This window comes from Meleagris gallopavo, chromosome 4 (assembly GCF_905368555.1).
Source record: "Meleagris gallopavo chromosome 4, MGAL_WU_HG_1.1, whole genome shotgun sequence".
NCBI classification, from domain to species: domain Eukaryota; kingdom Metazoa; phylum Chordata; class Aves; order Galliformes; family Phasianidae; genus Meleagris; species Meleagris gallopavo.
Window position 1 is genome coordinate 26,307,049 of NC_139407.1, and position 14,274 is coordinate 26,321,322.

The following is a 14,274-nucleotide window of genomic DNA, read 5'->3' on the forward strand; positions in this document are numbered from 1 at the left end:
CTGGGGATGTGTGCTTTTTTGAAGCCGTGGTGAATTTCTGAAAGGTCTTCGGTGTGCCACCGGCACCGTGAGTTTCCCAGCACGAGGAGGGATGCCATCTGCTCAGAAAAGAGCTCCTATGAACAAAATATCTCAAGCACTCGGGAGTTTACCGAGAACGAAATTGCTTTAAAACCCCATATGCCGCATTGTTTCCCTTCCAGCTTTGGCTGGCGGCAGGGTCGAAGCGACGGAGGAGTTTTGCCATCAGCTGCCCGGTCTTCCTTTCCGTTTGGAACCAGCGGGCTGCGGCTCTCACTCCTCGGCAGCTCCGCACGAACTTCACTTCGACCTCGGCCGCTAAAGCCAAAGGCGACCGATCCCAACAGCCCTCCGCAGCGGACCGTGCCGCCGCCAGAGCCCCGCCTGGCCGGGGCGGGGACGGCGACAGCCCAGCCCCTCCTCCCGCCTCTCTCCCCTCCCTCCCCCGGGCTGCCGCCGCCGTCGCCGCCGGGAGCGGAGGTTGAGGAGCAGCCGCCGCCCTCAGGTAGGAGCCGCCCGCCCGGTGACCGCGGGTGGCCGTTGACGGCGCGCGCCGCGCCTCGGGGTCGAGTGGGGCCGAGCTGCGCGTGGCTGCGCTCCTCCTGCGGAGCACCGGCGGCGCTCGGAGTGCCCCGGCCGGCGCTGCAGCCTGGCGGCGCGGCCAGTTGCACGCGTTTGTCTCCTTCCAGCAGCCCGCTGCGACACGAGACCCCGATGCCAGAAAGGCGGGCCCGGCCCAGGACTGCTCCCAGGCGTCGCCTCCGGCTGTAGCGCGGCCGCTCAGCGCCGTCCCCCGCGTGGCCCGTGAGTACCGTGTGCCGGCCGCGGGCAGGGCGCGGGCGTTCGGAGAGTGCGGGTTGTCCGCAGCCCCGGGGGTTGGCGGCGTGTTGGCGTTCGGTTGGTCGTTCTCCCCGTTGTCGAAGGCAGCTGCTGCGAGGTTGCTGGAGCGTCCCCTGCTCGTCCCCACGTGCAGCCTGGAGGCAGCCGTACCTTTTCCCATTCCTCTCTTAAGAGAATGGCATTTGGGCGCTGCATGGCCTGCAGCTGGGTGCTGGAGCATATCCTGCCATCCCCCTGCTGATGGGTGACGGGTTCACGCAGTGCCGCTCGTTTGATCTTTATTGACCAATTCCTGGCGTGCCTTATCTCTGTCACTGCACGCTCAGGACCTTGAGATAAATCCAAAAGGGCTCTGCTTCGTTGTGCTGGCATTAGTAGCTTGTGGGTGTGTGTTCCATCAGGTGCTGCTGTGTGTCCCTTCAGTCACCGTCGAGAAGCTGCAGTTATTCTCACTTGTGAAAAGCAATAGAAAGCTGTGGCGGGCCCTCCATTTAAAGCCAACAGAGGCTCACCAAAATACAACCTCAGTTTGTGTTGCTCCCCTTGGCTGCTGCCTAACATCCTTTCTTTATGCCTTGCTGTAGAGTTGGAGCAGTTTCCTCCTTCTCCCAGCACTCTTGGCTCCGTGGCTATTCTCTGAGATGACTCAATGGCCGGCTGTTGTGAAATGCCTACTGAAGGAATGCTGCTCTGGCGTGTCCTGCAGCTTGTGAATGGGCCCTTGAGATGCTTCTGTGTGTTCTCGTCTTGAGAAAGATTTGCAACTCCATTAAGCCTGGCAGTGTTGTCCTTCCTTGCATTCGTGTCTCTTGGCAAAATCAACTCCAGGAAGAGCTTATGATGTTCTTGGCAGATGAAATTAAGATGCTTACATTAAATGAACTCGTGGTGGGATAGGTTTGGTGAGCTGCCCGCTGTTATTGAATTGCCTACGTTAGAGGAACAGGAGCTTAATTGCTTGGGGGAGTACCACAGGACAATGACAGCAAGAGCAAAGCAAATGGCTGATCGTGTGAGCAGGCTTAGGTGTGAGAGCTAGGATGGAGACAGCAGAGAAAGCCTATGCTGAGGGAAATTCCTAGGATCCCCCGGCTGGATGTGGTTCTGGGCAGCCTGGTCTAGTGGTTGGTGATCCCGCCCATGGCGGGGGGTTGAAATTAAATGATTGTTGTGGTCCTTTTCAGCCCAGGCCATTCTATGTCTTCTGCAGCAGCAGCAGCCTTTGCTGCTCTGCACCCTGTCCTGAAATAGCAAGGTTCTTGTGATGCCAGCCTGAGGCCTTGTGTCAGGAGGGACTGGAAAAGTGTGGTGTGTGCTTTTGGGACAGCAGGCTGCCTCTGGCTGGGTTAGCTGCCACACTGAAAACACCTTTTTGTCAGCCCTGGGAGCCTGTGTCACCACAGGGCCATTGGTTGCCTAAAGCTTTCCCTTTGCTGCAAACCTTAGAAATAAAAAGGAGAAGACAAAACAGGTGCAGGCAATTCCAAACAGCCTCTCGAAGTTGGTGTGTTTATTTGAGAAAGCATGGGATTGCTGAGATGGCTGGTGCCATCATCTGGAGTTGACAACTCAGATTTGGCATCACTGGTGGCAGCAGCACAGAGCAGAGCTGCAGAGGGGAAGGTTGGCTCAGCATCATCCCCATAGAGCAATTAATTCTCAAAGAAATGGTTTCTACATTCCCCAAGGGGAGTTTAGGTTATTTTTCCCACTTAACATACTGTTTTGGCTCGGGGGAGGGTGCTGACTGTGTTCCTTTTTCTCTCATCCCTGGCTGCTGATGGTGATGCTGGTGGCCTCTCCACTTGAAGACGTGAACCCAAGACCTGAGCAGGTTACTGCAAAGGCTGAGAATGGTCTCAGTTGAACAGCAGTGCAGGGTTGGCACGTGCTAACCTTTGGAAAGAGATGAGGTGACACGTGATTTAGTTCTGCACCCAGCCAATGCAGCAGGGTGCAAGTGTAATGTGCCCAAGCAAATCTTGATTTTGAACTATTCTCAGTCCACACAGAGATTGCTGGACATCCTCAGGCATGCATATGTTGTGCCATTGAACAACACTAGAAAGTGTCTGGTCCAGCCATTGCCTCCGTGCCCTACCTTGGAGGGGGCACTAGAGGTACGTGCACTCCTACATCAGCACAGTGCCCATGTAAGGAGCTGCAGGAGCAGTGATGTCCTTCCCAGCCATGGACTGCTGCCCCCATTCCCATGTGCTGCCCTTGGCTCTGCCTTGGGAAACAAACCTTGTACCACCTGCCTTTCCTCCCATCAGACATCACTGAAGTAGGTTAGGAAGGTTGTGATTTCTTGGCAGAGAGGCGCACTGGAAGGCAGAGGAGCTGTGGTAAGCCAGTAATGAAGACAAGTGTTATTTCCAGTAACTGCTTTAGTTGCGTCCGTGCATTCTTTGTACCTTCCTGAGGGGGAAGGGTAAGCAACAAAACCTACTATCTTTGAGCTGAAAGAATTGTGCTGCCTTGGCTTAGTCCAGTAGAAAGCAGGAGAGCTGCGCTAGCAGCAGTTACCTCGCAGAGGAAAAGCGGGCTTTAATGGGAGGTGACATCTACCTGCTTGCTCCCCTCCAGCGGGATGGGAACAAGGAGCTCAGCTGCAGCTATGGGATGCCACTGCATATTTATGGGTTGCAGGAGAAAAAGGCCAGGGCACTGCTCATAGAACAGCTGCAGCTGGAGCAGCAGGGGCCATGGGGAACCGGAGTCCTTTGTGCAGGGAGAGGAATAGAGATGAGATGGGTGGGGGAATGTGCTCCACCCACAGCAACAATTTCTTCTGTTCTGCTGCACCATGCTGAAGATCCATCTATGCGCTGGAGCTGATTGCTCGCTACACTGAAGTATTTAATGCTTGCATGGCTTTGTGCTCCCTGCATGCGGTTTCCTCTGCTCCCAGACCAGGGAAGAGATCTTATTTTCTAGCTTATCCTTCTTTTACAGTTTGTGATTCAGCCTCGCTTGAGCCTTATGGCTTTATGCAAGCATGCTGTGGCTCAGGGTGTGACGAGCCCTCTGGCCTCGCATCAAATGGTGCTGTGTTGTGCCCCTCCAGCAATGCACAGCGTGCAGGAAGGCGGCGCAGCTGATGTAGGGCTGCTGCCCTTGGGAAATCAAAGTGGGTGCTGGAGCGGAGAGCCTCCTGTTGTTCGCTTTCTGTTTGCATCTTGTGGCTGCGCTGATGCCTGAAGGAATGTTTGCGCAGGACAACAGAGCATGAGGAGGTATTTGATCCAGTGTCAGAGGGCTCACAGGGTATACAAGGTGTTCTGTGTTTGGAGCGTGGCAGCATCGTGGCACTTCTGAATTGCATATATTGCAGGAATGGTCCCAGTGTGTCACATCCTTGTCCAGTGGGATCTTGCCTGTAGGACAAATACTTCCTCAGGAGAGGATGTGCACAGCATCCTTAAGCATCCCATGCAGCATTGCACAGCATCAAGAGCTGGTCCTGTTTGCCACACCTCATTCTGACAGCACTTGAGCTTGGCTCCCCTTTGGGAGCATCCAAACACCATTTTTAGCTGATTGCTGTAGCCAGGATGGGAGCTGGTCGTGTGCTTTGTGGGGGTGAGGAGAGAACATGTGCATCCATCTCCCTTTGCTCTGCGGACTGTGCCGATATGATGTGTGTGGAATGGGTAATGATCACGGGAGGGAGGCTGTGCTGCCACGTGCCTCTGGAAAGGAGCAAGGAGTGAGGGCTGTGGATCTCGTGGAATGACCTTGTACAAACTGCTTCAGGAGAATGCTTTGAGAGCTACCACTGTTCACTAGGTGCATCAGAATCACAGAATGGCCAGGGTTGGAAGGGACCTCAAGAATCGTGAATCTCCAACCCCCTGCCACACGCATTCTGAAGAGTCTCTCTGCTGCAGGCTCCCTATTCCTGTGCAGCGCAGCAGCTGCTGCCTGCATTTTGCAGCTTAGCCCCTCACACCAGCTACAGTGGTGGGTAAGGCTGGCAGTGCCTACTGGGCTGCCTGTTGTGAGGTTAGTCTTGGTCCCTGCTGTGGGGATGCTCTTGCTGCTTCCAGCCCGGGTTGGGTAAGGGGTTTGATTGCCTGTGCCCTCTTTTTACTTTTACTTTCTACTTTACTCTTTGTTTCTAGCAGGTATGGACGGGAAGAAATGTAGTGTGTGGATGTTTTTACCCCTTGTGTTTACCCTATTTACGTCAGCTGGATTATGGATAGTGTAAGTTACCTGCTGCACTTCAGAGGGTGAATCTGTGGGGGACGTGGAGTTTCTGTGGGGCTGGAAAGGCACTTGAGAGGGTCAAGGGCTGGTCCATGGAGGAGCACGTGCATTTCCCTGAGTTTCTGTGCTCCCCAGGCCACATTTCTGACCTTGTCTTCCTCATGGCACACATTACTGGAAACTGCCTAAAAAAACAGGAGGCCAAGATGCAGAAATTTCCCTCCATCACCTTTTCTGTAAATGACTCAGCAGAGCTCTTGGAGAAGTGCTCAGGCTCTGCTTTGGGATGAAGAGCCCAAACATGGAGCATACTGCCCCGTACAGACAGCCTGCCAGCAGCATAATGCTGATGCCTCGCTTTTCTCAGCAGCCCTTTTTAACAAAAGACATACAAGGTGTGCATTTACCCAAGTGGGCTCTCCCAGGCATGCAGGCAGACAACTGCAGCATGAATTTGGGAGTGAGAAGTGTGCAATCAGCAGCTCTGCTCAGCCTGATAAGTGCTGTATCGTAGGATGTGACTTTGGCCATGGATTTGAGGATGTTTTTCAGCAGCAGGGAATAGCTTAAGCTGTTTATCTGAGCCGATAGCTGCTAAAACAGCTTTTGTGGAGGAAGCAGAGTGAACCAGGTGAATCAAGTGATCCAGATTCAAAATGAAAATGTTTCCTTGGATGATTATTTTTAGTCCACTTCGGTGGTCTGCTTCTCCACATTGCCATGCAGAGCAGATGTAACAGAAAGGCAGGCAACGGGCTGAGAAACAAAGCTGCCTGCTTGAGCACTGGCTGCCTCCTTAGTTCTGATTTTGCCTGACCTTGTGTCAGTGGGCTTTAAGGTACTTACCAGATTGAGTGATATGTGGAATAGAAGCCGGAATGAGGTTTGAGGATGTTTGTGTCTTTTTTTTTCCTGACAGATACTTTATAGCAGTGGAAGATAACAAAATTATTGCACTAAATGTACCGGAGAGGTAAGAGGGGTCTGTGGGCTTTGCTTTCAGTTAGTAGTTTTGTTAAAATAATTAAGTGATAAAACGAAATGGGAAAGAAGTTCTTGAATCTTAATTCTTGTGTCTTGTAGGAAACCTGGTTCCAAAAGACCACCTTATATAAGGTGAGTGATTTTTTTTTTTTTTTTTTTCCTCTTACTGTTCTGATGAATAGTAGTTGTTCACACGTCTTTGCCATCCTGGAGTTACAGTGGTACACTTTGTTTTCCAAGTATTGCAGGTGATGCTCCTCCTGCGAGCTGCGTGTTTAGCCAAGTCATGAACATGGCAGCATTTCTAGGTAGGAACCACAAGGAGAATTATTTCTTTCTCTCTCGTAATTTATTGTAACAAGTCATTGAAACATAAGTAATATCCAATATGCATCGTTCTTAGATCTGCTGATGTGAAATCCGTTAAGCTGTGGTTGCTGCTGAATAAGCCAGGATTGTTTTGGCTTCATTTTAGAAAGACATAATGAGGCTGGATATGTTTGAGCTTCATTAGCCTTGAAGCTGTGTGATTGTTCTTCATTGCATGATGGATTTCTGTTCTGTGCTATAAATGTGAATATTTCCATGCCATAATCTTACAACTGCAACAACTTACTATGCAGAAGTTGCCCTGCACCCCTACCCCTTCCCAAATTCCATTACTGAAGCTGTGAGAGCTCACTGGCTTCTTCCAGCAGCAGGCATTAAAGGTAAAACACTCAATGTTAAATAGAAGGAATATCTGAAAAGTACAAATGCTTGGAAACAATATCTGCATTGGGCTCTTAGAGTGTCTGCTACCTACACCTTTACTTATTTTGAACAAATTAGCCCAAACTGAAATGGACAAATGATTATTTTAACTTGTGTTTGCTCTTACTTAGTAGTACTTGCGCTTGTCTTTTCCTTTGTGGGATGCTTTTTGGTGCTGCCAGTTTGGCTCTTTCTACTGCTGCTATCAGTGAAAGATGTGATATTTCCTTTCTGATTCTGAGAAATCGAGTTGAGTTGAGCTTTGAGATGAATCCATACCAGTGTTTGTACAAGTAAGGTCCCTTGACGGTCTCAACCTGCCCTAATGAAAATGCAGCTTGGTAGTGCAAAATCCAATGAGATGAGTTTCATTGTGAACCCTGACTTAAACTTCCTTGTTTTCACGTATCACTTCTGGAAGGAGTGTTGGCATCCTTTAAGTTTGTTTTTGTGTGGCACTATTTGAAGGTCAGACCTTGCTTATTAAGCCAGGGTTTCAATTATTATAAACAACTCTGCTTCCAGCTTGTGGGCTGTATGGAAGGGCAGGGACTGTCTTGGTGCTGTGATTGGGTAGACGTGAGGACAGAGGACTGTGAGGACAGAGTCACCTGAGCATGGGAGCAGGTGCTGTGAAGGAGGGCAAGAGCTTTTTGAAGCCCAGCTCTACTGTCTGTTTTCATCACTGCTTCTTCCCGTTGCGATAAGAAGTGAAACCAGGGAATCTCCAGACTGCAGAGTTTTTATGTTGTCTCTGCTTTATGGGTGAGGCTAGGCTGGCCACAGTAGGTAGGATTGCTCTACTGCATTGGGGTGCTTCTGATTGGCTCCCTTGAGCTCGTGCCTGTGTTGACTTTGTTGCTAGAGAAGAACCAGCAGAAACCACTAACCAGAAACATTAGCGTTTGTGGAAAATCAAAGTGGTATTGTTTTGCATGTAAAGTAGGAAGGTGACTTTTTAATTCCCCTTTGTCAATCTCGTTGTTGTTTTAAGAAAAGGTCACATGGTTTCACAGGGACCAATATCTCTCTTTTGTAAGGATCATACGCTGTAGAAATAACAGGAGAAAAGCGGGGCAGGTGAGCCCCATTAATCAGAGAGTAACTGTCCCTAGCAGTTAGCGGAGGATGGAAAGGAGCTGTGAGCCTAGCCAGGTAACTTCTGCAGCACATTTTACCTAATGACCTACTTCATGCTCTCTCTTTCTTCCTCAGCACTTGTCGTTGCTGTTCTGCGCTTCATTCAGCTGAAACCAAAGGTGCTGAATCCTTGGCTGAATGTCAGTGGCCTGGTGGCGTTGTGCCTGGCCTCCTTTGGGATGACCTTACTTGGCAACTTCCAGGTACTGCACGCCAGACTCACGTTGCTGTGTGTGTGTTGTAAGGCTCCTGCTTTTTAAGCAGGTCAGCCCAGGTCTTTGAATTACATGTGTCTGGCTGTGCCCTGACCCTCCTCATACCCACTGTGCCAGCTCTGCCTGCTGCTTATTGTGGTTCCAGAACATGCAGAAATGGAGGACGGTGGTAATTGTTCATATATTTCATGCATGCTTGACCTGCTGAGAGCCAGAGCAGGAAGACTTCTGAATCTCCTGAGCCTTGGGGTTTGGTGCAGATGGTCCTGGGGAAATGGACTTGAGCTGGAAGTTTATATCTGCATCTGTGTTAGCAGATGCACAGCTGCCCATACACATTTAGCAGACATTTTAGTGTCCTTCGCTTAAAACGTTTGTTGGTTAAACCTACCTCCTGCTTGTCCTCTGACTCCCACGAGAGGGATGCAGCAGAGAAATGCTGCCACACTCCCTGGTGTGGTGGGTGCCTGGATGAGGTCCCTGCAGTCCTCCATCTGTTCTGCAATTGCTTGACAAGCAGTCAAGCTGTGAGCTCCGCAGCCTTAGTCTGTGGGGTTGTGCATTCAGCGTGATCACAAGTTTGTGTCTGTCAGGTCTGCAGTGAAAATCAAGCCGTGAGAGCAAGTGGGCCGCTTTGGTTTCCCTATCCCATTGCTCTCCCTGTTGTTCTGTCTCTTACTGGGATGCAAGTAAAGGGCCTCAGCTGCCCAGGAACGGAGAAAGGCTTCTCAGCTGCTTTTGCAGGAAGGGAGATGGTTTTCCTTCTAATACAGAAAAAGGACTTGTTTTTTGAAGGATTAGTAGCTGTTTGAGTTGTAGAGTAATTGTGGAAACTTTGTGTCCTTTACAGTCTTTCTTTTTTTTCTGCAAGCTAACTTAATTGTTCTGGAGGTCTTGCTGACTCCATGGCCCAGGCCAAAAACCTCTAGATTTACTTTTTCATGAGAGCTTCTCAACTAAGAATTATAAGGCCCTTGTATCACATATTGGTGCAAGAAGAATATTTCTGTGACAGGGACTAGGTAGTAGAAAGCAGTTTTACTCTGAGGGGGACATTTTTTCTCCCCCTCGGAGTAAATGCTTGTTCTTGTAAAGTGGATGCTGTGAATCTTTTCATGGTTATAAATTTTGGACTAATAATCCGCTCCTTGTTAGTTAGCTGTATCCTTGCTTAGATCTTGTGCCAAGCCATGAAAGCATGTGGTAATGAGACTATAGCCCATGCTTTTCCCTGTCTAATGACTGAGCTGAATATGGCATTAAATCACATTTCTAGAAAATTACAGATTGGGTATTGGTATTTTAGAGTCACCACGAAGGCTGTAAGTCCCATGCAGTGCAAACTGCCTTGAGAAAACCAAGCTCAATCCTGTTTTTGCTTCTACCATAATTTGAACCTGCTCTTTTCAAACAAAAACAAAAACAAAAACAAAAAAACCCAAAACCCATGAAAAGAACAACCCTAAAAAAACAGAGGGAAGGGATCAGTGGAAGCAGGGTGACTACTCTGCTATTTTGCACATGGTGCATTGTTTGGGAATTGGTTAAATCACAGAACAGGAATCAAGGCTGCAAGGAGGAATTATGCACTGATGATTTATTATTTAGGAAAGGTTTATTATTTAGAAGAGGAAGGAAAGGAGAAAATGTTTAGCCTAAGCCTTGCCTTTAGTGAGCTTTCTGAACGTATTTATATTCTAGAAGGATCTGTTTGCAAACTTTTGCTTGTGGAATGTGTCTGTCCTGTTCCTTTGCAGCACTGCACAGTCACTGAGCCCTATGAGAAATGGCAGCCAAGAGACAGAAAAGCACTTGCACTCCAATGGGGTTGAGCTCATGTTGCCTCAGACATCGGTGCTTAAGAGAGGTGGAAGAGGGAACAAGCAGTCAGCAGTTTGTGGTAGAAGCTAGCCAAAACAGAAGCTTATCTCTGCTAGCTCATGGAGGTGCTGGGGCTCTGGCAGCCCACTACCTGGATGGCACTGCTCTGTGCAGCTGAAGGCTGCAGTTTGCTGTCATTGCAGGGAGCTGAATAAGCACTTGGCAGGTTGTCCTTGCCTGCCCTGACCATTGTGTCAAGCCAGAGAAGTATTTCTTCCTGAACTTTGCATCAGTGGGCCTTGTCAGGGAGCTGTGGAGACAATCTCCAGGAGGCTGCATTTTCTGCTGTGCTTGGTTTTGGACAGAGGATCTGCTTGACTGTGACAGCTGCCAACTTATCTTGGTTATCTTAGACCTTACACCTCCACCAGGAGAAATGATGCGGCATCTCCATCTCACACCCCAGTGGTTCTTGCTCTTCTCTAACCTGCCCTCTCAGCTCTTCAAGGTTGCTAGCAGATGACTTCTGTGGTGTTCAGACAATCACTGTTTTCTTTCTTCCTAGCTTTCTAACGATGAGGAGATCCACAATGTGGGCACATCGCTGACCTTTGGCTTTGGGACGTTGGCATGCTGGATCCAGTCTGCTCTCACTCTCAAGATCAACCTGAAGAATGAGGGAAGGAAAGCTGGAATACCACGAGTCGCCTTATCAGCCGGCATCACTCTCTGCGTGGTGCTCTGTATCCTTCTGTTGTGCTCTGTGGCACATCAGTTATTGTCAATGGCTGACTCTGCAGCAGGGAAGATTGGCTCTTACAGCCGTCCTTGGAGCTCAGAGCATTTAGGAGCACTGCTCAGATTGTTGTCAAGGCACAAATCTGTGATCAGTTCGCTTTGCTACCTCTGTTTTACAGGAGTGCACTACTTTTCTCATGGGCTACATGGGCTACATCCTCACTTCCCCCATAAATGTTTGTAAAATTTATTCTTAGCGATTTCCAAAGTGGCTACAGTAAAGAACAACATCTGTTTGATTTAATGGCTACCTACAGGGTAGCATTTGTAATCGTGCCAAAGACTAAGATTAAAAACATGTTGAGAGCATAGAGAGTTGGGGTGGTAATCAGGTGTCTAAAGATTGTATACGTGCTCCAGGGTTTACAGCCAGTCATCTGCTCTAACAGTGGCTGTGGCATTGAGAGGAGCTGCTGGCTGTATTGATTTCTGGTAAGACTACATGTTTTACAAACGGGGTTTTGGTTGTGGAGTCTGCAGACACCCCAACCAGGTGTACATGGGGCTTCATGTTCATTCCCTGCTCAGCCCTTTTGTGCTCACTGGGGGGGGGAAGAAGAGGGGGCTTATTTGAGCTGGGTTCAGTCACTGCTTAGTTGTGACTATGTTAGTGCTGGGGTAAGTTAGAGGACAGGAAGAAATGGCTGGGAATAAGCTAACAAGTTATTTTGGGTAACAGCCCATTCTTGAAGCAACTGTTTGTTTGTTTTACCTATGAGGTTGTATGCTCGTGTTTCTGGAGTGCAGAGGAAATTCTGAGAGACAGGAGAGCTGTAAGATTAGAGGAGGTGTGCAGAGAAGGTAAGAGTGTATAATGGGAGCCCTCACAGCTTGCTGGCTCTGTCAGTGGCTGGTTTGATATTTAAGCAAGACTTCTCCACACTTCTGTCTTAACGTCTGTAAATGTTTATCAGTGGGAATTGGGACCAGAAGCTCTGACCAGCATAGAACAGCTGCTGCATTCCATAGGCAGTTCCCATCTTGTTAGATACCTGATGTCCCTTTCACTTCTGGCACCACGCTCACTCTTTATGATGGTAGGCAGATTGATCATCATCCTGGTGATTCTGATTGTCAATATTTTATTGCCTGTCCTATTGGCTTTTTCTCCTCTTGGATGGTGTCTTTATTCCCACAGGCATTCCCAGAATGTTTTCCTTGACCTTTCTCTTCCAGATTTCATCCTGATGGTGCAAGGCATCCACATGTATGCTGCCAGGATCCAGTGGGGCCTGGTGATGTGTTTCCTGTGCTACTTTGGCACATTTGCTGTGGAGTTCAGGCACTACAGATTTGAGATAGTTTGTTCTGAGTACCAGGAAAACTTTCTGAGCTTTTCTGAAAGCTTGTCAGAAGCCTCTGAGTACCAGACAGATCAGGTGTAGCCTGTCCTTTGGCCAGGGGGAGGGGGACAGGTGCAGTCCTATGGTTAGACATGACCTCATTTACACTTTTTTTGATGAGTTTGTTTTCCACGTGCAATCATTGTCGTATTGCCAAAGGGCTCTGAGGGTGGTTGCCTCATTAAGGGCCAAACAAAAATAGCTGCCTGCTGGAAGAGGACTGGATCCTTCTGTACAGCAGTGCTGGGTAGCACAAGTTGTTCACTTTGTGCTGTCAGAGACTCTTTCTCAGCAGCTCCATCTCATACCTGCTGTTCAAGATGTTTGGCAGCAGGTGCTCACAATGCCCCTCTGAGATAGGCACTGCTCTGCCTGTCCTTTAGGGGAGGAGATAAAGGAGACAGACCTGTCTGGGCATAGTCTTCAGACATTGCTGGTTCCTGAGTTGCTGGGCTGCACTTTTCTTATCTTTTTTGCATTATTTTCTTTGCTGCTGATAGGAGTTACTTGGTAGGGTGAGAAGGAATGGCTGTTTTTTCTGGACTTAAATCTGGATGTTGGAAAATCCAAACTGACCAGCATTTACAATGAGCAGGTGGGCATTGCTTCCAGCCTGGAAAGAGCTGATGGCAAAGCTGGATTTGGGAGAAATCATGCGAGACTTGGCTGATGCTGCCTGGCAGCAGAGAGGACTGTGCCTATGCCAGAGAACATGGCACAGGGGAGCACTATGCTGGGCTTGGCGTTTCATGGGCTGCAATGGGGACTGATGGAATCCAGGTGCTGAATTAATAAGTGAATGCCTGTGTGCTCTAAAGATGACCCAGAAGAGGCTGCTCTTTTTAAATGTTTAGTGCTTCCAGTACAAATCATCTGTAGTATTTCAGTAACTTTTTGTTGTTGTTGTTCACAGAAGACGTAAACATTGCGTTAGAGACACTGGACTTACCTACAATGAAAATAGTATCATTGCAGCTGGGCTTTATTGTGTGTAGGGTTTTTAGTTGGTTTTGTTTGTTTGTTGCTCCTTACGCACTTAAAAGTCAAATTTCAGACACATTTTGTCCCTGCCTGCAATCCAGACTTCTCCCTTGGCCAGTTTTCCTGTATGGGCTTCCAAGGGGTGTGAAGGCTGGGGGACTTGGCTTAAGTCACCAAAAGTGACTTTGCTGTGCTTTGCTGTGCACTCCCAGGGGAGCTTGAAGTGGAAATATAACAAAGAGAAATGATTCCTGCAGACAAAGGCTGTGGTTAAAGCCCATCTCTGAAAACACAGTTTGGGAAGGCTGCTGGATCAGCCAGGTAGGGGATGGATGGGACTTGTTTCCCATTTTCCTAGGCAGGCTTAGCTTGGGTTTGCCTCTTCTGCCTGTGCTGACATGGGGCATCTCATCACCCCTGTGGGAAAAGAAGCAGAACTGAAAATGGTGGCAAGAGGTGTTTGCAGGGGAACTCCTACCACACTGTAGTATTCCTGACAAAAAGGGCATTCAGTGCTCTGCAAAGGGCAAAGGCCTCTCCAGGAAGGAGAAATGGTCAAGAAAACCTTCTGTTAAGCTAGTTGCCCTTTATATGATCTTTCATGGCTCAGAACTTGTTTTTGGGAATGGAGGTGCTGAGGCTGCGGGTCGGGGCACACCAGGTCATCTACAGCTCCACCAACAGTCCTGCACTATGTGGTGGGGGACAGGACGCAGGGTGGCCCCTGACACAGGCACGCGGTGGATGCATAGGGAGCACCAAGCAGTGTTTTGCTTTAAGGGTGTTTTACTGTAAATAGTCCTCTTTTTTGTTTTGTTTTTAAATCAATTACTGCTTTTTGATTTATTGTTTTATACTTTGTAACAATTTTAACAAAGAAAAAGAAGGATGATGATTGTGACTTGTTTTTTGTTTTCCTATATGCAATCCAAACTGAACTTCAGGTTTTTGGTAATAACTCTGTACATTTCTTACAGTATTTCTAACAGCACATTTCAGTACAACTAAACGACAACCACTATACACACGACCACTAAATAAAGTGCTTTTATGGAGAAAGTGAGTTTTATTTTTGTCCCCTATCCCCTGCACAGCTTTATGAGGGCAAAGGCAAAGCAGAAGATATTTACACTGTCATGATACAAATTAACACTTAATGAAGC

General features: G+C 48.5%; 1 protein-coding gene across 5 annotated transcripts; it reads left to right on the forward strand.

Annotated features, from left to right (window-relative positions):
* The first annotated feature begins 165 nt into the window (after positions 1-165).
* TMEM150C (transmembrane protein 150C) lies at positions 166-14,170 on the forward strand. Of its 5 annotated transcripts, none has more exons than XM_085222592.1 (9): positions 378-526; positions 711-825; positions 4,989-5,073; positions 5,996-6,049; positions 6,160-6,192; positions 6,301-6,368; positions 8,029-8,156; positions 10,555-10,732; positions 11,964-14,170. In XM_085222592.1, exons 3-9 carry the CDS (start codon positions 4,994-4,996, stop codon positions 12,170-12,172), a joined length of 750 nt encoding a protein of 249 aa, XP_085078718.1. In that variant the 5' UTR covers positions 378-526; positions 711-825; positions 4,989-4,993; the 3' UTR covers positions 12,173-14,170. The 5 variants fall into 5 exon arrangements, with proteins under 5 accessions (XP_085078715.1, XP_085078716.1, XP_085078718.1 ...); XM_085222593.1 differs by having other exon boundaries at positions 384-526; positions 714-825; XM_085222591.1 differs by having other exon boundaries at positions 501-526; positions 4,992-5,073.
* Positions 14,171-14,274: the final 104 nt, after the last annotated feature.